Genomic DNA, 26,459 nt, shown 5'->3' on the forward strand with positions numbered 1-26,459 from the left:
GTTATCGCGAGGAACTCTGAAGCTCAAGAGGTGTAGTGAAGCGAGTGTTTTTCTACGTCGACGCTTCCAGAGTGGCATTGAAACAGGGACGTCTACAGCTTTTCGTGGTTTAATAGGACTATAGACTACATATGTGGTTCATTTGATTTTACTGTTTGTGTGTACATCTGGTCCCGTTTCCTCTGCGTTGACGGCGCTGCTCGTCAAACATCTGTATCCGCTGGAATCCTGTAATCAGCACCTGGACAGCTCCCTGTCGTGAACCTATTCTTCTTATTATTACCGGGCACATGGAGTCCCTGGTGTGATTGTGTGGGGAAGCCCTGGAAGCACATTATGCCTCCCTCCGAGGTTTCGTTATCTTCCTGATTCAATGACAGCCCTGGTCGTGTCCGCTGAAGGATGCTGCTTTCAGACCGGAGTAGGTGTTTTCGTCGGGCGCTGTCTTCTGAGAGGCGATACGGGTGCTTGGTCAACGTAAATTTAAGAGGAATCGCAACCTACATACAGCAAGATCCGAGCTTCCCTCACATTTTTCATCATCATCATCCTCATCATCGCCGAGAAGGGAGATATTAGGCTACCATCAACACTGCGAGGGCAAAGGAGTCACGACCACATTTCACACAATGTAGAAAACACAAGAGGTTAGTGTGTCTTTTGGAGTCGGTGTCGATTTAAGCGCGCCGAGTAGTTGATGCATTCGTGTTGGTTTGAACAAGAATGTTGTGTGGCCTCTAAGTACAGCGGGAAATGTTACTTGCACCGTAACTGTTATGTAGCTACGATTTGATAGAAAATTATTGCAATTATTGGTTAAGGTAAATGCAGAAAGCCTGGTCAGAGATGGCCCACAGTGTTTGTTTCTTGGAATCAAATAGTAGAAAGTAGTCTTTGTGGACAGCCACCTTCGCTGATGGAGCACTCACTGTGGACTGTAGCCTACTTATAGTAATAAGAGGCAACTCAAGATGCTGATTGTGACATTCAATAGCTCTGATATTGTGATTTACTCAAGTCCATAAACTTTCCTCTGCAGTGATTTACATCCAGAAACAATCATTGATCCTACTTGTCTGTCTAGTCACTCTACAGGGATTCCTTACAGAAAGTGAAGCACATTGCTAATTGTTTGACTGTGTGGTTTTCTGCTCATCTGATCTTTTTTTTTATCATTATTGCTAAAGGCCACGATTTTTTTGGAAGCTACAGTGAAACAGTGTCACTTTCAGCTCTTGAATGACCTGGGCTGATTTATCCTGAGTAGCATTTAATCTGCTGTGCTTCACAACATTACTCTGCTGTGGTCTGCTGCAGCTGTGAATGCTGACTCCTCACCTCTCAATGTCTGAAGTTTTTTTTGCTGTGCCTCTGTGTGTCACACACACTGCCCCGAATCATGAAATGTTGTGTAAAAAACAAAGGTGTTAACAGCAATGCAAAGATATGATCGTTGCAGTTGTACTTCCTCTCTTGTTGACAGCTGATTTCAGTTTTACTTTTACTTTGCAACACTGAGAACTGGGCTTTTTTTGTAATAATGGGCGTTTCATGTTAAAGCATTGGTTATGTGTTTGTGACTCTCCTGTCTGCTCATGTCATGTCAGCTGGAATGGGCTTTCACTGAACGGACTTCGTCATCAATGGCTCTCTATCCCATGGCACAAAGAGCTAGCATCCTGCTGTACTTGCTATGCAAGAAGTGTGATGTTCCTCAGCCCCTGATTCAGAGAGCGGAGTGTATATTGGAGGAGATTTCAAATCCATTACAGTTTAGTGCGCCCCAGGAAAATAGTTGAACAGAACACAGCAAAAGCTGAAGTTAGGAAAGGGCGCCTTCAGGAAAAGCATAAGCACTCATTACTTCATTGATAGTTTTGCATGCATTTGTGTTATACTACTCAACAGTATTTAGATATTTCATTATTGACATGTTCCTTTTTGACCTTGGAAACAGCAATATTGGCAAAAAAAGCTCACAAAGATCTCATTATCTTCCTCAGCAGATGGAGTTTGCCCATGATTTGCTTCATGAGTTCCTATTTCTGTAGTAATTACACTATTATTTTATATTTTCTATAGGTGTGGTAGAAGCCAGGTCTTTGCAGTGGTGAAATCACATTTCACACTCAGGTTCATTTGCAGCAACAAGACCTCAACATGAGCAACCCACAGTAAGTATTACACCCGCCAGTGCCTTGTTTGAAACCATGTCTGAGAGAGTGTGAAATCTTAAATCTCTATTTATGAACACGCAGTCTTATGCAAAGGGCATCCAAGCGTGGTAGGATATGATTAGCGGAATGGGACCTGCATATTGTCATACCCCTCCTGCGAATGACTTTGAACAGATATCAGCGGGAAAGCGGAGCATGGCCTCATCTCAGATGAGAGAGCAACCGACCATATCCATTCTCCGCTGGCATCTTTAGCATTCAGGAGGGATGTTCACTTGTCATCTTCTCTTATTAATAATTACTCTGTGTGTGGTCCTCCAGACAGCCCCTGCATTCTGATTACACCCAGAGTTGGGGCTAAGAGAAGGGAAAAGAGGAAGCAGGGGGAATAGAGTAGAGTGGAAGGAGGTGGAGTGGAGTAGAGTGGAGTGAAGGGTAAATGCAAAATGGGTTCAGTCAGCTGCATCTTCTGGTTAAAGGCACAGGATGCTGCTTCAAACCAGCAGAGATCTCTGTCCGGGCCTCAGACCAGCAGATTAGTGCAGTTGATGGTTGAATTAATTTGAAGGAGAATGTTAGTCCAAAACATCTGTAAAATAGACAGAAATAAAATAAATAAATAAAATAGACAATGTGTTGACTGGTTAATAGTACAAGGCATGATTTAATGCTGCCGAATGCCAGTGACTCTGTGAAGTGACAGATGGGAAACTCCCATGCAGAGTTAGGTCTTTGGAGTTATTTTCAACCGTGCTCTCTTGACTTGATGCTGCTGTAAATCCCCCTTTTCTCGCCCGTGCGCACACTCTCTCCCTATCTCTTTCTCTGTAACCCTGTGGCATCTCTGCCATAGAAACAGTGGGAGCTGGATTGGGGAAATGGTTAGATCCTTAAATACAACAAATTCAAAGTGATTTGTCTCACACATTTCACACAAAACCATTTAACATCTTTCTGTGTAAGTCAGTTTACGTACAAAAAAGGAGTGCAAAGAGAGAAAATTAGAGAGAGAAATTACACAGCTTTAAAAGCATAATATTTAACACGAAATATACAGAAACACTGATTAGGTAGTGCGCTTCCTGTTTGGCTAGTATGAAGCAAAATTCTTTTTCACACACAAAGAGAACACCACACACCCCAAGGAGCCCACTGGCTTTGAAACAGGTCAGATAACATTTACTGTAACAAACTTCAGTGTCATGTGAGTGCCCCCCTGCTCTTAATTTCTCTCCATAATGAAGCCCTCTCTCCAAACACTAGAACGAAATCATTTAAATAGGAAGTCCCTGCTACTCATAGCAACAATGTCTATGTTTATGTTTTAAGTCTAATAAGGGGCTCTTGATACTATGCACTACATTTCCAGTAAATAGTTCAATATAAAGGGTATAATGTGATGCTATAGTGTGTGTATTATGCAGTGGAATTTTATAAAAACATCAATTTATCAAGTATGATTTAGTGATTTATAAAATATGAAATATTCCTTTTCAAAACATAGAAACAGATCCCATTTAAGATGATACATTCATCCACTAAATTAAATGGTTTAAAGAATAGCTGACAATGTTCCATTTTTTTCCTATTGTCAACAAATCCCATAAAAAGACCAAAACCAACAATTAATTGTTCCTATTAACAAATATTGTCTCTGAAACCCAAATCTGATAAACTGCAATTTATTCTTAATCATTGGTGCATCCAAAAACTATTAAAACACATCAATGAGCCACACCATGGTTTAGGATGGCATGTTCATGTTCAGTGTATTGTATTTCATGTATTTTTGTCCATAGCAAAACACTGCAAATCAGTCCTAAAAAGGAAGTAATAGTAGTATTAGTAAATGGCGTAAACATATTCTTTGTCAATCATTACAATCATTTCCCGAATGAACCAAGCAGGCCTGCTTGTTGCACAATTCAAATTTTCCTCAAAACTGTCTATTTTCAGCATGTAGCTTGCTAGCCTGAAGTTTGTTATTGTTTCCCGAAAAGAACTGAGTCAGACAACAGCAACACACAGGGAGGATGTTCTGGCAATTATCGGAAATGAACTGTCGTTGATCCAGACTAATCCTCAAGTGATAACACAAATGCATTATAACTCTTGTTTGATTAACCTTTGCTAAAAACAACACTGCCCAGCTGTTTTAGGAAATTATCTTGCCTTTTACTTTTGAAGGAAATTATGTAGTTGTGATCTGTTTTTAAGATTTACTTGTTAAGTGGGAATGAATGGACTCGGGACTTGAGTGCCAAAGACAGGGTCAGGAAGTAGGAAAGGATTGAGAACTGGAATAACACATTATTCATAGGGTTTTTTGCCGTTAAGAAACATAAATGGGGTGGCAGTATCTCAGTCCGTAGGGAGTTGGGTTAGGAACTGAAGGGTTGCTGGTTCAAGTCCCCATAAGTGCCGCAGTTCTGAATTTGGACTGGTAGCTTGTGAAATGCCAGTTCACCTCTTGGTGAAGGTGCTCTTGGGTTTAATGTGTGTGCAACTGTACTAATGGAGGGAAAACTGTGAATGTCTCCTTGTGGGATAAATAAAGGCGTTCTTCTTAGAATGATGACAGCCTTTCACAAAGTGTTACTGTGTGTCCAAATCCAACGTATTTATTGTTGGTTACTTGTATACTGATGTATGTAGAGTATATTTGAACGTTTCAGGTTTCACTTTTTTTGCCTGTTAATTGAGGTGAAATGGACATAAAACAACAGCTGAAGCATTTTCTTTATTAACAGTTAAAAAGAAGACTCCAAAGACCTGCAAAACACATTCACTCCTTATTGATGCAGTGGTATTGTGAACTACTGTAATTTCCCCTGACATTGCCTAAAAAATCTGATCTCACAAATGTACCATTGTGTCAGGAGCTTGTGTCAGGACTGCTTCTGCTGGGAAATCTGGACGGTGCCCATTTAAGTGATTTGGCACTTTGGTTCCGCTTTCCTGATGATATCAGGGCAGCGAATTGCTGTGCACCAAAGAGTAGCCAAGTGTCCATATACAAACTTATTGGGTGAGACAGAACGGCTGGGTTGTAGGCAGCTGGCCAGAAATACCGTGGCAGTGAGCACTCAGAATGACAATGATACTGATGCCCTCTGCAAACCACTAGTTCATGATGACGCAGCACTTTAAAATCTACCAAAGTGACAGGAAAAGAGTGTGTATTGTTCAGAATAGGTGACTTAAGATATTGTGTGACAGACACCCCTTACCACTTTGATAAAATAGCTATGTAATACTTAGTTTGATTGTTGTAGTTGATGTTGTTGTTGTCCTGTGCTGAAATGCATTTCTTTTAAAATGACCATAAGCTGTTGTCAATGTTTGACTTTATTAGCAGTTATTTATCCATGGAAAGTTTGTACAGCTGCTGCATAGTCACACTTGCAGTCTTGCAGTCGCGCAGTGCTGAAGTTGAGTGGCTGTGCTGTAGGTCAGGCTAGGTACAGTTTTACAGCCATTGTGGGGAATTTGATGTGAAGACCACTCAGCTACAACAACCTCTGATCCCAAAAGACTATTATCTGCAAATAAAATACAGCGAAAAGTTGGGTGCAGATGTCAATCATCTCAAACTTCTTAGACTTGTGTAAGAGTCTGTTTACCAAACAACAAAATGTATGAATTAAAATACAAATGATATAACTTAAAAATAACCACGAGACAGTTACATGTCCTGAATTTAAAAAACAGATTCATTAAACACTGATTAAAGTCTTGTCATATACATTTTTTTTATGATCACATGTTTTTATTTAGAAATTAAGAACAATTACAAACAATTGTAAACAATACACTGAGACATAAGAACGTGTCCCAGGGCCATCTTGTCAAATACATGTTATTATGAATTGACTCGCTCTCGACTTACATTTAACACAGCCCCCATCTACAGCCCTGGAAGTTAACATTATTCCCTCCTGATATATCCTATGTCCGCATTGGAACCTCCTTTATGTGCGCTGGTGTTAGGATTCAGAGTAAAAAGATATGATTTACTTTTACTTTCTGTTGAGTTCAGCAGTATTGGACTTCAGTGGTGTTTGAGCACCTTTCTCACAGTGGGCTGCAAAAAATTGAGACTGGAATAGATTACAAGTGAGATTCATTTAAACTCCAGATATATGAAATCACTGAGTTTTGCCACGAAGATGTTCTTATTGAAAATGTCCAAGAAAATTTTTTTCTTATATGTATTTCCAACTACTGTGGAGTGTCTCTGAATGGAAGGTGTCACACGGTTATACCTTATTGTAACTGAAAAGGGTTGGGCAAATGAGATCAAATCAAGAAATGAGAGATCACAGTATCCTATCATGTGTGTATGTGCAGTATATATATATGTATATATACAGTATATGTATATGTATGTATTGATCACTGCATGATGAGTTCATGACCACCCTAAATACACAAATCAGGTTTTAAAACTAAAGTACTCTCTTCCAAAGAAGGTAAAATATCTTTGACCGATGCATTGAATCAGGATTTCCAGTTTAAGTTGCTCTTATGTGAAGTACCAGTATAATTACTGTGATAGCTGTACTGAATAAAAATTCAAGAAAAGTTAATCTATCACCAGGTTTATTTTAGTATTTTGCATAATATAGTCAAGCATGTTAGTGTAACGACAGCCTTAAGACGTGGCTGTAACCATGTAAAACCGAAACAGGCCAGCATTTAGTAACATTAGCTAGGGTAGATGGTCTTCATGATAAGCCTAAGCTCTTACTCTGTATGGGTGCGAGATTTCCCTCTCAGCCATGCATGCGCTTTGTTGACCTTTTTTCTTTCTTGTGGTGTTTGCTAATATCACATGCCTCTGAAAAGATCCCAGCTTTTAGCATGCTATTGGCTGTCCTTGCCTGTATTGTTGAAGGTAGCAGGGTGTTCAGATGTGAAGCCTCCACTCCATCCCCAGGATGGCAACCAGCCACTCCACTGGGCTTGCACATAATGGCTCCTGGCCTACGCTGGGATTGTCTGGGAAATGTGATTTTGATGCAGTAAACAGTGTTGTGTCTGTCATGACTGATTAGTGTCTTTGTTGCGGTTGGTCAGAGGTGCCAAGTCCACAGATAATACTAGGATGCGCAGTCGTGTTTTGTGGCGAGCATCTTAACATATAGGTGTTTGACCATTGAGCTAAACGAACAAATCTAGCAGAACACGCATAACCAACGGATCAGATATTTAAAGGAAGGGGAAGGGGAAGGGCAAGGCATTTTATGTAGTGAGGACACTCAATAAGAGGTTGTGTTCCACCGCCCTATTGTGCCACGTTGAGACAATATAGTTCAGATGATTCTTTGTTTTCTGTGAGAATAACAAAATATCCTTTCAAGGGAGTCCATTAAACAGCTTTTAGTCAAGAAGCAAGTCAGGAAAAAGAAAGACCAATTTTCCTTTCCAGGCCGACATACATTAAAATTTAACAGCAAGGGGGTCTGCACAGTGATTGTCTACTAACTGTCATCCTCCCACTTAGTTTCACCTCCAGCACAGAGGTTGTAGAATTCACCAAGCCAATGGCCTTTGTTCTCTCTGTCTTGTAATCAATGCCTTCCTCCACTGTTAAGCACTGGAGTTATTGATGTCTCCACAATGGCTACACTGGGACGGCTGCCAAGCCATGTGAGACTTCTCTTCCAGGATGACTTCTCCTTGTCCGCTATTGGCTTAGCTCAAAGGATCACAGCCCTCCCTACGCATTCAAGTTTCAGGACCTCATGGCAAATGAAATGACACTTTGTCTGGTTTGGCCAAATACAGCTAACCTCACAGAGAAAATAGGTGGATGAACCAAAATGTAAAAAAACAAAGCTGAAACAAGCTTTTTTTGCCCTCTAATGTCAGGTATCACCTTTGAAAGATATTATTTTGTTATAGGATGATACTGCTAGTTTTCGATGTTTTCACCCATACAAACCATAGCCTACAGCACAGTATACCACAGGTTTTTATGTTGATTTCAAGAAGCCATTGGTTTTCATTAATTTCATTACTTAATTTCTGAAATATCAGGTGTTGGAGCATCCTTGAGTGCACCAGCGGGGAGAGTTTTCAAAACGGTAACTACTATTAACCAGGCAAATGCACCATATTGTTCACTGTATGTAATAGATCACTTATTTTAAGCAAATTTCAGTCTATAGTGATGACTGGAAACCAATGGCTGCCTGGGAATTCATGCTAAACATCAATGAATGCTTTGGCAAGTAGCCTGTAAGAATGTAAAGTACATAGGTTTGGTTGTTCAAGTTGATATCTATAATCTTTTTAGTGAAGAAGCTGTTAATATTTCTGTATGTGTGGTGTGCAAAATATTTACTGTGGTTTGAGACTCTGCTAATCAGAAATTTAGATCACCTTGTCATCACTTGCCAGGTAAATATGTCCTTGTTGAGAGTGCCAGAAAACACTGCAAACAAGAAAAGTCACACGATTTTTGTTTTCATTCATCACAATTAAGCATAGTCCCACTATCACACTCTGCTACCTGGACCATTTCCCAAGTAGATGCATTTGTTGACTAATTCAAATAAACAGCCCACTTCCATAGAACCTTGTACTGCACAGGGTGACAACATGCAGATACAAATTATAGCTACAGTGTAATGAGGTAAAACATGCCAAACCACCCATGGGTGACACACATCCATCCTCTGACTCTAATGCTGCTCTGTGTGTGTGTGTGTGTGTGTGTGTGTGTGTGTGTGTGTGTGTGTGTGTGTGTGTGTGTGTGTGTGTGTGTGTGTGTGTGTGTGTGTGTAACATAGTGCTCCTCCTAAGGCTGGAGCCTCAGAGCTAGAGGTAATCTCCCAGCAGGTGGAGGAGGACAACCAGTGCGTTGCCCCTGTCCAGCTGGTCAGCTTCGCCTACAGAGACTTGCCTTTGGCCGCCCTGGACGTATCCCTCGCTGGATCCCAGCTTATCTCGAACCCGGACGAAGAGGACAACAGAGAGGGGTACGTCCCACAAACCCACTCCGACACTACCCTTCACTTTCTGTTGTTGCTTTATAGTTGGACCACAGTCAACAATCTCCAGAGATGATTATGATATTAGTAAGAAGTTGTGAGTGGTTTGACTAGCATGAAACAGCAACTTTTGCGTAGAAAAAGAGGCTCTGTATTTAAGGAATGTGAAGCTCATAAAGCTGAACACTTTCATCATTTGAAGCACATCAAAAATTAGTAGCATGGTTATCAATGATATCTTTCTATAATTAATTTATATATTAAAAAGCCCAAAATGTAATTACATATTGATTGATGTTCCTGATGTTTGCCATCACAGTTAAGAAGATACTAGAAATATGATGTCAGAGACTTTGTCTCTGTCGCTGTTGCAGAAAAAGTGCTACATCCATAATTAAGGCAGAATCGCAATTAATACAATCTATAATCTACCCTGGCAGAGAAAAAAGCTCTGCCGTCACTCTCTCCATTGCTCATTATTGCACATAGTAATTACACCTGGCGTTTTGAATCACCCCACATTTTATATTAGAGTCCAGAAGTTGAGGATATTTGGCAATGAATGTATTAGTGTCACCATGTTAAAAGGACAATTTCTCCACTGATGTGTTCATTTAAGCTCAATGACACAGCAATTTCTCGCTACCAGACAGGCTTCTGTTAATAATGTTGATTTCTGGCAGAAAACAAAGAGTGTTGTTAACATCATAGCTTTCCTAAAATGTCAAAGCCCTGTGGCAGGGCTGTTTCTGTCCAAGACGCCTGTTTGTCCAGGGTTTGCATTGTTTTCTTATCCCCATATCGCCACGCTTCAGGCTCAGTACTCTCAGGACTAAAGCACCCCTGTAGCAAGTGTCCATAGCTCTCCACTCATGAAGCATGACTCAAAACCCTTTGGGATGCTGTGATGCTGGAATCCATACCAAGAAAGATGACAAAAAACATAAGCTTAATTGGAGAATCCGGCATTTTGCCATCCAAGCCCTGGTGGGTCAGCTGAACATGTCCGGCTGGACTTTGCCTGGTCTGGCCCGGTCCGGGCTCATGGCTCTGTGGGACAGAGCGCAGGGACAGATGGGTCCTGTCCCAAACACACACACTCTCTTCTCGTACCTCTTAGCTTTCTAACTCTGTCTTGCTCACAAAAGAGGCAGAAAACACACACACACAGCAATGCCACAGCAGAGGGCAGGATCTGGCAGCCCAGCAAAATTATCATCACAGTGGGCACTCTCATATGGTACCATATGATACCTTGGTCCTCTGGGATTTGGCATTGTGCAGTGGAAAATCATGCCGTGTCAAGACATGTGTCTGAGGGATTTATCAAGTCAACAATGTGATTATTTTTTATCATGAAAAGTGAGACGACACTCATTCTAATCAGAGAATTGCCCTCCTGGGCGCCCTAACCCTCACATGGTAGATCGCATGCCAATACAAAATTCCCCAAAAATGTTAAAAAAGAAACACCCTCCTCAGAGTCCAGGAAGCTTGAAAGTATTCAGCAGGCTGGTGAAAAAAGTGTGCAGTCTGACACCCATGCGAGTGCTAAATCATGTCCAATGAGCTTTTTAGATTGAAAGTCCTGATTTTCAGGTCACAAGCATTCCAAGACATTCCGAGACCTGTCATCATAGTTTCACACACATACTGTATGTCTTTTGGAAGCGCTCTTGTAAAAAGCGACCGAGCCAGCTTGTTGCCACAGGTTCTGGCTGTCTTTGTGACTCATGTGTGTAACATCACAGAAATGACACAAAGGTGGTGTGTGCTGCAAGATTTTAAATGATTTCAAATGAATTAAGACTATGAAAGACTATCAATGGCTGAGCAATGAACAGATTGATTTACTTAGTTCAGTCAACTCTGGTAACAATTTTTCTCTTGTTTATCGGATTGTGTTGTCACTGAGACTCCTCTGCATACTGTAGTCTAATTTTAGTACTTTGTAAATGATTGTGTACAATAATATAAACCCACTGTGCTACAGTTGCTTTTTGCTTCAATTTTGGTGATAAGCAGGACAGTTTGTTTTCTCAAGATACTATGACTTACATTCCTGAGATGATTTTATATCTTAGTTGTCATTTTGTGGACGTGACTCTATCCAGAAGATACATAAGCAGGTTCCCTATGATTTCAATTTGATCATAAGCAGGACTGCTGTTCAGTTTGTAAAGTTTATCGATCTGCTTGGGTTTGGATCTGGACATGGTGAAAGGAAAAGCAAAGGTCAAAGGAACAGCTTTATACCAATGGTCAGAGATGTAAAAAGGAAGGGATCATCACAAAATCTTTGATGGTGAAGCCTTGGTTTTGTTTTGTTACATTTGGTTGTAAAAAAAAAAAAGAAGCAGAGCAAAAGTATACACAACAGAGATGTGCATTTAGTCTTGCACTGCAGCTCCTCATGGCTCTTTATCAGGAGACGTGGGCGATTATGTAGGAGGTGGATGTTCTTGCATACAACAAGGGGCACACGCAGTCCTTCCAGATTCTGTGCAGTGGTGAGCTGGATAGAAATATTAATAGTTTTGGCAGTGTGATCTTCTCCAGAACTTGCTGGAAAGTCCAAGATGAGGGTGGTGTCAATTCACATCCACCTTTTTTCACTTAATAATTGTCTCATTTTTAGTATTTAAAAATGTCTGCCTTTTAAATAGTGGATACAATTTTTGGAATTTACAGTTTTTAATGGGCTGAATGCTTTGTCATGTTTTGATATTTAATTCAATTGTCACCAATATGATAGACCTAATAGACGTGTGTAATAAGTGACTGCTGTTTGTGTGTGTGCAAATCATAAACAATCTGACTTTCAAATTATTTTGGTTCTTTACGTATGTCCAAATTTGGTTGAATACCTTCCTTCTACAGTCATTTCAGAATATTTCATAGATGCTCAGAGCACTTCCATAACGATAAAATTGTGTATTTTTCTTTCTACATACACTGTACATTTTACGAATCTAAACAAATGTTCAGCAACAAGGTAGTATGTTCAGATTTTGTATCCACTTTCATTCTGACCTGCCATCATGACCTGCAGACTGGGAGGAGCTCAGGCTACTGGAGAGCCCTGCCTGGCCCCAGTCTGCACGTGTCCTAAGAGATCATCCCCAGATCAGCCTGCTGCCCACAGCAGCAGCAGCATATGCCTTTTAAAGTGTGGCACCACAGCAATGACAGACGGTTCTTATGGGTCAACCTGCCGCTCTGAGAAGAGGGGAGGTGGAGAAGATAAAGAGATGGCTGGAAGGAGGATGACCCTCCTCCACACTTTCATTCACAAAGCTGCCAGCTGCAGATCCCATGGAAATGGCTCCATTTGATGAAAGTCATATCTGTCCACGTTGCACAGCAGTGTGGGATTAACCCTGTGCCACGTTGTTTGGTGACAGCCACCGTTGAAAGCTGATACAGTGTTGAGTAAAATGTTGGATATTAGATAAGCTTAAGTGAGTCCAGGCCAGCCTCGAGCGATTACATTACTTAACAGAGCTCAGACATCCCGATTGAAATAAAGTTCTCTTGTCACTAAAATGAATTAATATGGAATAGAATGGAATCATTATAGAAAAATCTAGACTGTACAATATGGCACTGACCAACCTTACCAGGGTCTAGTCTGAAGCTTGGCAACAGCAATATTTCATGGGGTTTTGGAAACACATTCACACTATACCTGTTCTTTGTAGATGGATGTCTGAAAAGAGAGCACGATCCCCCCCCACCCGATTCTATTTCAAACACACAGAGGAACAGTCCTCTTCATCAAATTGGCTCTCTTGCCTGGCACCATGTGCAACACAATAGATGACATTTGAGTGCAGGGTTTGAGGGTTTGTTAATATTCACAGACATGCAAAGTGTGAGATTGCTTTTTAGGCTGAGAGCGAAAGAGATCAAGTGTCCTGGTGAAAACCTATTTATCAGGGACAGCTTGTCTGCTGCTCTGCACATGGAGACCCATCTATCTCCATTTGCTTAGTATCTCTGGCCCATTTCTCTGGCAAAATTCTGTTCCGAGTCCCCTCTGCTAGGTTGTACCTTGGTGTAAGATGTGGAGAGATGGTAGCTGTTCGCACTTGGAAATCAGTGAAAGGTGTTTACTGGTTAGCAAGCTGTATTTTCATATGAAGATAAAAAAAAAATAGTTGTTACTCTGAGAGAATGCTAAAGCCTAAACTTTGTTTATTGGCATCTGTAATCGATTAGGCCTTTTCATTTGATTTGTTAATTTACCATAGAAGTCTTTTCTAATTCCCCAGGGGTGAGACTGCAAGAGGTTAATAGCAATGAGAGGTGGAAGAAAAATGTACAATTGATTACCTATGATAACTTCACTTCATTCAGCATATTTATTGCTTAGCTGGCTTCCCTCTCTCAGAGCTTCTTTGCTTCTTTTGGCTGTTTTAACACCGATGACTCAGCAGTCGTTACCCAGGAAAGGATTTAGCCTGTTTTTATGCTGGCATTTGTCTTGATTTTTTTAAGCATCTTGGCGGATGCCCTACCTGTGCTTTCTCAGGAAACAAAAGCTCTCGAGTGAAAAGAAATGCAATGCTTCAAGTGTATAAAGTAAGTTAAGGAACAGGTGTAACATAGAGAGTTTGAACAACCTGAATGGAATGAAGACCTCCAACAGGCTGCTGTTCCGTAGCCCTCAGGCGCACAGTTGTGGTCCATTTTGCCCTGCCCGAGCCTGCTCGAGTCTGCTGAGTTCAGCAGATTGGCGTGAAGTGATTGAAGTTTATACTGGAGGCTGAATAGTTATCAGTACAGAGAGAACATTTGAGAGGAGACAAAAAACTGAGTCAAATGGTATTATTTTGAAATGCTGCAGTCAGTATCTGACATTTCCCCTTCCCACCATTAAAGAGGATACATGTACATTGAATTCAAAAGCTTTTCCCAGTGCTCACGTGTTTCCCCCTGACAGTCGGAGAGATTTAATGGGTTTCGGTGACTGCCACTTGGAGAAAAAACATACTGTAGTTTGTCAAAATAATCTATAAAAATTAACAAAGTACTTTAAAAAAATGCAGGATTTAGGATCGCCTATACTCAAGTGACAAATGTATAATAATAATAATAATAATAATAATAATAATAATAATAATAATAATAATAATAACAATAATTTACATCTTTAAAAAAAAAAGAATCATTATCCAGTGATCTTGAATACATACATGGCAGAGATCTTAGTCAGAGATCTGAGTCTTGTTGTGTCATGAATTGTTTTGTTTTATTAGACTCATGGTTAATCGTTCTGGAAGCAAATGTAATAGTGTGGCCGCTGCCACAGGTCTGTACCATAATGTCCTGGAGCCAAGCAGAGTTGCTCTGTTATAAATGTGCAATCAAGACATTGATCAAGAATTCCAATCAACTATTTAGAGGCGTTCAGAGCAACAATGTTTGAGGTTTTCCTTTCAAACATTCTGAGGGAGGTGTTGGTATGTGCAGCTACTTGTGTGTGTGGGGTGTGTGTGTGTGTGTGTGTGTGTGTGTGTGTGTGTGTGTGTGTGTGTGTGTGTGGTGTGTGTGTGTGGGGTGTGTGTGGTGTGTGGTGTGTGTGTGTGTGTGTTGTTACAATCAATTCCTTAGACGAGTTGATAGTCTGAGTAGCCAAGAGTAGTAGAGTAGTTCTGAATGAATTTTTCCTTTGCAGTCCTTCCCTTATCTCTCCCGCCATCTCTTAACTCACACCTCAGTGAGAATTACTTGTGGGCTGGAGCCAAAGCGCTGTCCTGTCCGGCCATCCTGCTGCGAGGGCCACTGCAGCCAGTATCATGTACAGCATGATTTCACTTCCATCTGAGGCCACTATTGATTGGTCTCATGATCTAATTCCCTCGCTTATCGCTGCTGTCGGACGCACTTCGATCTTCCCTCAGTACTGCGGCTGCTGGCCTGATGTCTTTATGAACCTGTCCACAGCACATGCCAACCTGCATCTCTCATTTCCTCCACACAATTATCTTGTGTGTGTGTGTGTGTGTGTGTGTGTGTGGTGTGTGTGTGTGTGTGTGTGTGTGTGTGTGTGTGGTGTGTGTGGTGTGTGTGGTGTGTGTGTGTGTGTGTGTGTGTGTGTGTGTGGTGTGTGTGTGTGTGTGTTTGTGTGTGAGAGAGAGAGAGAGATGTTTGCCTTTGCACAACCATTTGTGCAACCCTGAAGGTATTGCCCATTCGATCTGCACTTGTCACGACCCTGGGAGAGAGTGAGGTGATTTCCTTACTTGCCTTGCTCCACCACTGAAGCAGCCTTACTTCCTCATAAATACTTCCGGTCCTCAGCGTTCAAGGTTTAAAGTGATTTTTTTTAAATTAAGTTTCTAAACTTTGAGTAATCCATCACTGTTGTTTACTCTGCTTCCAGACAAGGTTTTTCTTTACAGGTTTATTAAATTAATACCTTTTTTGCCTGGTTTTTCAGTCCTGAGGGTAAGTGAGGTGTCTCTTGGAGTGTGTGCTGCTCATTCCGTCTCTTAACTAATGGTCCACAAATGTCCGGTGACTGTCTTAGGCGTATCATTAGGTAAATGTTTCTTTTTCTTGGCTCTCCTCATCTGGCAGATGGGGTTTGACAATGTTCCTTGGGAACAAATCGGTGCAGGGAAAAGTCCCCATGGTATCTGCTAATGATACCATTACCATCCACAACCTCTTTGTCACCCAAGGTGTTGAGCTCCTAATCTGTTGACATTGGTGAGGGTTGCTCCAGAGGGCTGAGTGCACCGGTTAGCCTCTGGGAGAACACTGACACAACGTGGCTGAGCTCAGCCTCTCTGTTGACCTTGGTGAAGGATGGAGGCAATGTGTAGCTGTTTTTCACCTCAGGCTCAGCTGCAACTGTGAAATGACATGGATTACTAGAATTCTGTCTCACTTTTTAACCTCATAAGAGAACTTTGTTATTTTAGCATTATTTTTATTAGTTTTTGCAATGATTTCTATTCACCATCATTGCCAAAACCAAAGGGAATTGCCAAAGGGAACATGGGGAAATTGTTACAAAATGCAGTCCAATGGGCCAAGAAAAAAGACACCATCAGACAAGCCAACTTTTTTTGGAGTTCAAACCAGAAGTATGTCAATGTTAACCCCTCATTTTACAAGTACAGTTGGTCACAGTTGCACCAGATAGTCAGTAAGTAAACTGTGATAGATTTTTAAAGTAGACATCATTTTAACGTTCTATTTGTAGTCTCTTCCACATGTCAAACAACTAGTCGGTCAGTTGATGGACACAATAACTATCAGCAACTATTTCAATAATTTATTGTTTGTCATTTTTTTCTAAAATATCAGGATTTGCTACTTACATCTTCGGGTTTTGAATGAAACTGACATGTCATCAACAGTTTTGCTATTTTCTGACAATTTATAGACTAAACAATTGATCAGTTAATTTAGAAAATAATCATTGGTTGCTAACCTACTTTAAAACAAGTTTAGCTTATTGAAACAATATTGCGATGTTTACAAATCCTAGCATTTAACATAGTTTTGTACTGTTGTAATTGTGGCCCAATAAAACCCAACTTATAATAGACCGGAATTATCCTTTAACTCAATCTGCATCTTTCTCTGTTCTTTCCTTCTCATTTTTCCTTCTCCAACTCCCCCTCCTTCCTCCCTGGCGCTCTCTCCAGTTCCCTTTTGGATGAGTCCCAATGCCTTTGAACCGGCTGCACCACCGTTTCTTCTCTCAGTGTTTGCCTCCTTCATTCTGAGCTAAACCAAGAGGAGAGTAGAATAAATTGCATCTTCTTTTGTCCTCTGACAGACATTGCTCGAGGCTTTCCTCCTATGGGGACAGGTGACAACGGATAGCTGCTATTTTCATAGAAACATACTGCCTTTCTCAGTGTTGCCTCAGAGACAAGAGAAGGACAGCAACCCCCACACATCTTCCTTTTCTGTACATCTGAGTAGCGTGTGCGTGCAATGCAGAGCTGTGACAGGAAGGGAAAGCCTGGTGTGCCTCCTGGAGATTTGTCATTATTTATTGATTATGAATCCGCAGGAGTGTCAATCAGTCACAGTCTCTGATTGGTGGAACCTAAATGGGGAGAGTAGGGATGGATTTAAGGCAGGTCTTATATCTTCAGACACAATGTACCTGGACAAGGAGCAAGAACACAAGGGTCACCGGGACACCGGGACACTTCAAACTAATGTAAAATACATTAGCAATGTGGAGGACAGTGTATAAAGCAGTAGCTGCTTAACCAGTATAGGAATGACAGACTCTGGGATCAGGAATTTTTAGGTGTCACTAACCCAAGTTCCTCCCTCATTCCTTCACTCTGATGTTCTCTTAGCAACCAGCCAGACGGGTGAGACTACACCATCCAAATGGTGCACATGCAGCCCCACTGTCATGCCTGCAAAGCTACATCATGCAGTCAATCAGCCAGATAGTTAGCTAGTCAGTAGTCCAGAGCCAGTGAGCTAACTACCAGCCAGGTTGTCAGCAAAACAGTTGCTCAGCTGGGCATTCAGCCAGTAAGTCAACTATTTTTTCACCCAGAGACCTGTCCTTTCACCCAGTGGAGCAGCCGGGAGAGGAATTAATCACAGAGAGACTCTAATCTAAATCTAATCTTTCCTGAACCATACTTAATTGACTGTAAGATTATAAATGTGTTACATGTCCAAACAAATATAGAGAATATAAGACTGAGTTGGGTATCACCTCCTCTATAGATCTATCTATTAGTTCTCCATATACAAGCATGTTCTGATTAGACAAAAACTAATGCTTTAATGCTTGAATGTGGATTACAACAGACGTCATGTAATCTGTTTCCAAAAATAGGCAAACACAAACCAATGGCTGTTATAGTAACTAGACTGCACTGCTTGATGATGCACAAAAGAAGAGCTTTAATGGGAAGAGGAAGGTTGCAGAAAAAGCCAGAATAAAGGGTTTTATGAGGAGATTAGGAAAGGGTGGGAGGAAGCAAAGACACATTAATATATGAACAGAATCACTTCATACTTATGTATCATCTCAGTGACAGCAGAACATATATTTATGCTTCACATTGAATTTAATAGCATAAATTAATTTCAGCATGCATGCTCTGAATTTGCATGCAGATAAGTGCCTTTTGCTGGAAAATATTTAGAAAAATGTTGACTGATAGAAAGCGGAGCAAGTCAAGGTTGAATACACCTCACAATTTGTGTATCTTGATGTTTTATTGATTTGACCTTGCTTGCTGCCTGTCACATCTGGACTATGTACCAGTGTTGCATTTTATATTAACAACGCAACAAGACCCACCATTTATCTTTCCCCCATTAAGCTCTTCTAACCACCTTTTCTCCCCCTCTCTCCGGTCAGGTCAAACTGGCTGAAGCCATGCTGTGGGCGAAGAGCAGCTCTGTGGCAGGTCTGTCTGCTGTCGGCGGGCTTCAACTGTTTCCTGGTGGCCTGTGTGATTCTGGTGGTTGTGCTGCTGACGCTGGAGCTGCTCATAGACACCAAGCTGTTACAGTGTGAGTGGTAGAAACCAAGACAGTGAGACATCACCTGAAATCGTCATAATAATAGGGATGTGGATGTTTGAGGAAAAGACACTGGGGTGGTGGTTTGTTACACACATTGTTTATGGTCCTGGCTTGCATTAGCTTTCTTGGAGAGGGAGAAAAGTGGACTTCTTAGCACAATTTTAGTTTACTTTTTTAAGTTTACTTATGAATTTCTTTACAAAGGCATTGGGTTTACGCATGGACTCGAGATCCATGACAGAGGAGTACGTTCACAAGAACTTACATAGAACACAAACTAAGCAGCAGATAGATCATGTACTCTTCCTCTTGTTAGACTGAGCTGTAGTTTGTATAGAAGGGTATCTGGCAAGATATGTAAATAGAGGTGGTCCTAAAGCTATAAAGCAAAGAATGAAAAAAAGAAAACTATAAAAACCTGTTAAAAATCTGTTTTGGAAATAGAAATTTAATTGGTGAAGGTGTTTGTTTAATTAAGGATAGTCACTCTGCGACATAACGCAGAAAACAGCTCAATATACTGTACTTACACAATTAACAGTGTTAGATTGAACAAGAGCAAATGATAGCAACATAGAAAGTCAACAACATAGTAGTAAGTAACAATAATAGATAGTATACTTACTAGAGCTATGGACCAAGAAATTAGCCAGGCCATTATATCATCCAATAGAAGCTTTTTGCAGATATATCAGTATTTACGTATTGTGATATGCCAGCCAATAAATCATTTTTGAGATTTTTTTATTTTTTTTTCTAATTTGCCAAGTTTGCCACAGAAAAATGTATTTATCAAATGTGGCATTGTGGTCCCAATTCTTTGTAAATTTTAGGAATCATCGTCAAAAATGTTTCAATTTATTATAATTGTACTAAATATATATTTAATATATACCGTGAACCTTTTTGAGGGGGTGTGGTCACACCTAGATTTAAGCCAATTGACTTTGACTTTGACTTTTGATCATCAAACTATTGACTTTAGGCATAAAGGTTGTACCTGATGGTTACATAAATGTTTGTTTGTAAGACAATTCAGGACAGTTTTTGGACCTGCCAGAACAGAAGAGATGTACAACATGTATGTGAGCATGTGCAGATATGTCCACTACAATGACTCTGTCACTAATAACCTATCCTGGGACCTGAGGCTCTGATCCATCATGGTCTGGGGAATGTAATCCTTCTATTATTATTCCACAGTTAACACAAAAATGTCAAGTGATCAAAATACCCATGTCACCCTGGTAACAACCTAATCTACATCATCTGGCATGGTGGAGACATCCTCATTTATCATAAGTGGAAGGTAAAGGGTCATACCTGTTTGATGTCATGGGGCTGAGTAAAGAACACACGGCAGAGATCTCGCTCTGGCAGTATCCAAATGCACTTACGTCTTTACTATTCCCCTGGGACTGACTGACTAGACGGGGCAGACAAAGGAAAAGTAAGACAAGTACGTGAAGGGAGATTAGCGGACAAAGAAATCAGGCAATACAGAGTTGGCTGGTGGATGAGTGTGGGGAGGACTTGAGGAAGATGAATGGACTGATAGACAGATCACTGAACACAGCAAACAAAGACAGATGGGAGGGAAAGGTGGCGCGTGAAGAGAAATGCATCAGCTGACAGCCAAGTGCTGTTGCAGGCTGTTTACAATTAGCCTGATGAATAGACAGGAAGATACGGACGCATTCATGTACACTTATGTTGAATTCACATTTATGATGTTGTTTCATCTCTGTCTGTTCATTTATGTATTTGTGTGCATGAATGTGCTCATACCACTTTACTGCACTTTGTCAGTGTTGCACGGCAGGTAACAGCCGAAAAAAACATTTTTTTACAACTTCATGTTACAGAAACTGTCCTTTAAAATAATTATTTATTACAGTTATTCTGTTTTATTCCTACAGTTAATAATGCATTCCAGTTCGCCAGCATCATCCACTGGATCAGCCTGGCAATTCTCTCTGTGTTCTTCACTGAGGTGAGTCTCCATCTTTTTATTGCTCAACACAAAAACAGTCTCACTTACAGCTGATGTAGCAGGCTGTCAATAAATGCTATGTTGTGCAGTATGTGTGGCCAGTGAAGTACACCTATAGATCCTCGTAACAATACTAACAATACCAGGAAACACCCTGTGTTCTCTGTCACAGCTTGATTAGATTCGTATTAGTAGGGTTGAATTTGTGTACAGCTCTATTAAAAGTGTTCCTAACAAAAGGGACTATGAAATCCCACAACAAAGATCTACATCCGTACATTGGGGAAAAAACAATGTGTGTGACGGCTGTTGTTGAAGCTGGCACAGTCGGTCCCTCTAGGGTTATTCAATTGATCAACAGATAAAATGCAGATAGAGCTTTTTTGTGCTGCTAGTTTTAAATAATTCTGAGGCCTCAGGTGTGCTGTATTGATTACCATTTTCTTTACAGCCGGCTACATTTGTCTTAGTTCCCTACACTTGACCACCGCAATGATAACTGTTGTATAGCTAGATCTTTACTTATCAATAAAAGCACCCCCCGTAATAAATTGAAGGAGTAGCAATAGCAGGGAGGCTGGTTTCAGTTCCAGTGCAACCTTGAATTTCTGAAATAGCCTAAAGATGGGGGCTAGGGGATGGCAGAAGAGGAACACACACAAAGGGAGAGTTGTTTGCTCTCTGCTGCGTCAGCAGAAGGAGCTAATTGCGCTGTCTCTAATTGTTTGGAGATAATCCTATCGCACCGGTCTGATGGTTTATTAATATGATGTCATTGATAAATTACCAGTAGAGGGATGAAAGAAATGTGAATCGCAACTGCATATGCCGTTTACTAGGTTGGGTTTATTATTGGCCATGTAGTAATAAAAATTACTTCCCAGTGTGCTCAGCCTCTATCATCAAGTCTCACTCTGTTTAGTTGTCATTGTTTTCTCCCCATCTCACCCAGTGTGTAACCTCCTCTCTGTGTCCGTCTCTGTCCCTCGGTCTGTCTCAGACGGTGTTCAGGATCGTGGTGTTGGGGATATGGGATTACATAGAGAACAAAGTAGAGGTAAGCTCCCATGGGTCCCATTAGAACGGTTACTTGGGGCCCCTTTCACTGCAGTGTCATTCCCTCAATGTCATACCACTGTGAAAGCTACAGACAACTCAGTAGGGTGTGTGTGTGTGTGTGTGTGTGTGTGTGTGTGTGTGCATTTCTCAGGTGTTTGATGGAGCTGTCATCGTCCTTTCTCTGGCCCCCATGGTGGCCTCCACAGTGGCCAACGGCCCCAGCAGCCCCTGGGACGCTATCGGTCTCATCATCACACTGCGCATCTGGAGGGTCAAGAGGATCATTGATGGTGAGGCTGGGGGCTGACGTTCTCTGCATCCTGTCCTATACTGTCAGGTCACAGAGATAGATACTGCGGTGTGCTCTTTGCAGTATTGGCCACATTCAATCTTGAGATTGATTCTTCTATATTTGTTACATCTGTCCTAACGAACCTTTGGGTTAAAGCTCAAACAACAGCTGCTACATGCGAATTGTTTTGTCATATACATGTTCATGCAGAGTATTTTACTTTTTCGGGAAGAATGTTTTGTTTAACAGTGTTGCTCCCCCTTGTGGTTTTTGAATATAATACAGAATGTATAAAACAATACAACACCACCACAAACTAATGGCTAAAAGCTTACCATAAAATGAGCACCTTTTCTGACACATCCTCAACAAAAACTAAACATGACTGAAATCGCACAAGGGTAACATCGTTTGTTGCATCTGTTGTGCTGTTATTTTTTGTACAGTATTGTTGTCCTTTGTCATGTGCCAGTGAATATGGAAAATATGGACACTTTCATCTAAACAAAACAGTGGTTGACTTTGATATTTTGAAACACTGTGTGCGACCTACAAGATCCACTCAGTCAGTGTAGTGTTTAGTTGAAATTAAGATTAGCAGATTAAATGTTTTTTTGTAGGAAAACAGGCTATAATATGCCCTATTGTTTTAGCCTTTGTGTTGCAAGTGAAGGTGGAGATGGAGCTCGAGATCCAGCAGTATGAGAAGGCCAAGGCGGTGAGGGAGGAACAACTTGACCGTCTCACCCAGATCTGCCAGGAACAGGCAGTATGTCTTCTTATATCACTCCCATCTCTTACCTACTTACAGTCTACAATTTATAGCTGCATGTAACCAGCAGAGGGAAGCAAAGTGCTATGCAAGAACAAAACATTATACTCAAAAGACATTAAAGATGCACACAAAATTGATCCCACATTATCACTAGATAATACTTTTACAGAACTCTTGGGGATATCAGATAGCCAGCACTGTGCATTATCTCCAAGCAATCTCTTGACTACTTCATAATTTAATAATAATAGTTCTAACACACTTTGTAAGTCATATTAGTGTGAGTGAATGTGTGTAACTGCGAGTGCATCCACTGAGTGCTCTGTATTTCTCAGATATCAGCCCAGAGGAGGAGTGTCTACTGTATGTCCAAGAGTTAGAGAAGTCCGAAATGTGCAGTTTGTTATATGCTTCCTCTACTGTATTTGTATGTAAGGTTAACTGTGATGCGAGCAAAGCAGCAACATAAGAAAACAAATAAAATGCTTGGACAAAAACGGTTGAAATATGAGCGAGGAAAATATACAGTATGTTGTTCGTGTTAAACAATCTTTTTAAATTCAATGTGTTTTTACTTTGAAGAGATTTCTCCAGTAATCCGATTTGTCCTTTCAGTTTGAAATCCGGCAGCTGAGGGCCCACCTGGCCCAGCAGGACTTGGATCTGGTAGCAGAGCGTGATGCAGCCATGCAGATCCACCACATGTGGGGTAAACAGAGCAGCAGTTTCCAGGAGGTGGACGGACTCGCCCCAGGGGCCTCAGAGCATCACGGGCCAGCTAAAGCTAGAGAGCCCGGGGGACCTGCAGGTAACTGTCTGGAACACCCAACTTCATTTTGTTACAGGCTATCAAAGACCTCTGTGCGCACAAGGGGGGGGAGTGATCACATGGTACATCATGTCCACCAAGTGGATGGTTAAATGCAAACACTCCCTCGGTGCCTTGGGCCTTCCACAGTAAGAGATGGCTGAAATGTTAGAGAAGTTAGCTCATGTTGGAAGTGTGTGGGTTGAAATTCTGTGGACATGTTTGGAAAATTAAATGCAAAATTCTTCCTCATCCTAGCAGGTTAGTCTAGAGTCAGAGACCTTTATGGTTATTGAAAGAAAACATAAGCACGTCTCTGCAAATACTACAAATAAAACAACTCCTCACTCTGAAGCTCCATGTTGGAGGGTAGGAAAGTGAATCAATAATTGGTGTCCTCCTTTCAAAAACATTCGTCTCACAATCCACATCAAAATTCTCGTGCCACACCCCGATGGACTATAAACCTTTCATACAGTGACAGGTCATAACTTACAGGACTTAGAGCAACAAAGCACTGTCAGTGCAGGTGATGTCAGGGCTCAAAATACTAAAGCCTTTCCTTTATCAAAGCTACAAATTATAGCTCGACCTGCCATAAATCTGAACTACGGTGTTTCTAGTCAGACATCCTTTTAACTAGGGCTGCTTCTCATATACTCATGTGGTATTGATCATCTGGAGATGGTCCCTGTCCCAGTAAAGGCTGAACAATGTGGGCCCTCTTGGGACAGGCATTAAATGAATGTGTGAAACCAAACATAAATGAATATAAGCCATCTAATATTCCTGTGGGACCTTGGATAGCACTTAAAAGAAACCCTTAGATTGATGTTGAATGTATGAGAAGTGTTGCTTATCAATGCAATTGTTGACTGATCTATTCATAAATCAACATTATTTATTTACTTATCAAGCAAAAAATAGAAACTTTCTCAATGTATCTTCTATAATATATATATATATATATATATATATATATATATATATATATATAACAATTTTCTGCTTTATATAATTGTAAAATTAATACATCTGGGTTTTGGACTGTTGATCAGAAAAAAACAGATCAGATTTATTAAATGGCTTAGCATTAATGTTGCCTTTTTCTATTGTCTAACTATATATATTGTTATATAACTGTATGAATTATAAATAATTGAAAAAGTGACACATAGGACTGAAACACTACCTATGATTAACTTCTAAATCAACACCAGATTCACTTTTATTGTGGCTGAGATAACTTACATTAAATGACTCTTTTTATCCTTATCAGATCACCATGGTCAAGACGACATGAACAACTACATCAGCCAGTACTACAGTGAGCCAAGCAGCGGTGAGTGGCAACATGATCCTGCTTCACTCTTTTCCACGGCCACGTAGCCCCACAATATTTCACGGCCCTGTACATTATGTGTTGTTCTTGTAGATATGGGGATCCCAGACCCTGCACGTGTCATCACCACAGCAGCCATAGACGTGCACCTGCCGAACAACCTCAGCCAGCTTCCTCCCTCTCTGGTGAGTGCAGACGCAGTGCCATCCAGTCGCTTGCAGCGCACGGGCAGCTCGGTTAGCGAAGCCTCCACCACCACAGTGTCCCACAGCAGCTTCAGCGCCCGCCAGCACAGCATCAGCAGCCACACGCTGGGCTCCACCACAGATTGTAGCTCCACGGTGCGCGAGGCCTCCACTTCCACCGATTACAGTGACCAACGCTGCTACCCTCCACCTTACAGCAGCCCTCTAGCCCTGGGCACTCAGCCGCGAGGGAGCCCCAGCGCCATGATGCAGGAGCTGCTATCCTCTCTAACCGAGAACTCCTGTCTCACCCAGAAGGGCCTGGACCCTGTCAACCTTAAACCACCTAGCCTGACAGGTTCCACCAAAACCAGCCCTGAGATGGAGCATAGGGTCAACATCTACAACAAGAGGAACCAGGAGAGCAGAGTGGGGCTGCACTCCAAGCCTCTCATCCATCTGCAAGGCAACGAGCCTCTTCTAGAGGAGAAGTATAGGATGATGGAGTCAGTAGACGCCCCTGTCAACCGTCTGTCAGAGACATAAGACTCTGCCTGACATGTGGAACTTCACTGGACTTGCTCTTCAGATCAACTGCAAAAATTTATACTTGACTAAACCCATGTGTAGTTGGGAGTCACTGGCATTAAACAGTATGTTTGTCATCCTTTTTGTACTGTAGGGACGGAGAGGATGAACTTGCCAGAGCAGCACAAACTGAGGTGATCAAAGAGTGGAGGAGGCAGATTTGTTATCAGGCACCACTTATCAGGAATTCACAATTCACCCATAAAAACACTTTTGGAGTTTTAATGAAAAACAATACCAAAAGAAACCAGCACCTGGGCTTAAGCCCAACATTTTCAACTGGTCTGGGCACATAAGAAATCTGGCTTTTGATATGTTAAGTTTTGGTTTGATTTCAAGGAAGTGAAACCAGTAAAGGGATGGTGCTGAGGGCTTATTTCCTCTGATACACTTTATAGGAATTGGAGATGCTGAAGAAATGAGGATGTATTGGAGGGTCACAAACTGTGAATCATCTCCTGCAAACTAAAAGGCATGGATTTATGTGCAGGTGTAACAGCTGTTTTGATGGTCAGTCTAGTCTCCAAACAGTCCTCTTTGATGGGACTGCGGCATGTACAATGGTCTCAACTTCTTTCTAATCTTTGTCTTTCTATATTAGCAATGATAACATTTTTATCTAAATTCTATGAGTGTGAAGAGTGCTGGAGACTTTAGACTGGTCAGAGTTTTAATCCAGGTGTCATGACTGGAATCTGACCAAACCCAGCT

At 41.2% G+C, this 26,459-nt stretch overlaps 1 protein-coding gene across 1 annotated transcript; it reads left to right on the forward strand.

Annotated features, from left to right (window-relative positions):
* On the forward strand, positions 1 to 26,039 carry tmem266 (transmembrane protein 266). Its single transcript, XM_032523512.1, has 11 exons — positions 1 to 647; positions 2,083 to 2,174; positions 8,975 to 9,163; positions 18,540 to 18,694; positions 20,626 to 20,699; positions 21,700 to 21,756; positions 21,910 to 22,048; positions 22,704 to 22,819; positions 23,441 to 23,633; positions 24,913 to 24,975; positions 25,069 to 26,039. Exons 2-11 carry the CDS (start codon positions 2,161 to 2,163, stop codon positions 25,704 to 25,706), a joined length of 1,638 nt encoding a protein of 545 aa, XP_032379403.1. The 5' UTR covers positions 1 to 647; positions 2,083 to 2,160; the 3' UTR covers positions 25,707 to 26,039.
* Positions 26,040 to 26,459: the final 420 nt, after the last annotated feature.

The sequence above is a fragment of the Etheostoma spectabile genome, chromosome 8, assembly GCF_008692095.1.
Source record: "Etheostoma spectabile isolate EspeVRDwgs_2016 chromosome 8, UIUC_Espe_1.0, whole genome shotgun sequence".
In the NCBI taxonomy this organism is placed as follows: domain Eukaryota; kingdom Metazoa; phylum Chordata; class Actinopteri; order Perciformes; family Percidae; genus Etheostoma; species Etheostoma spectabile.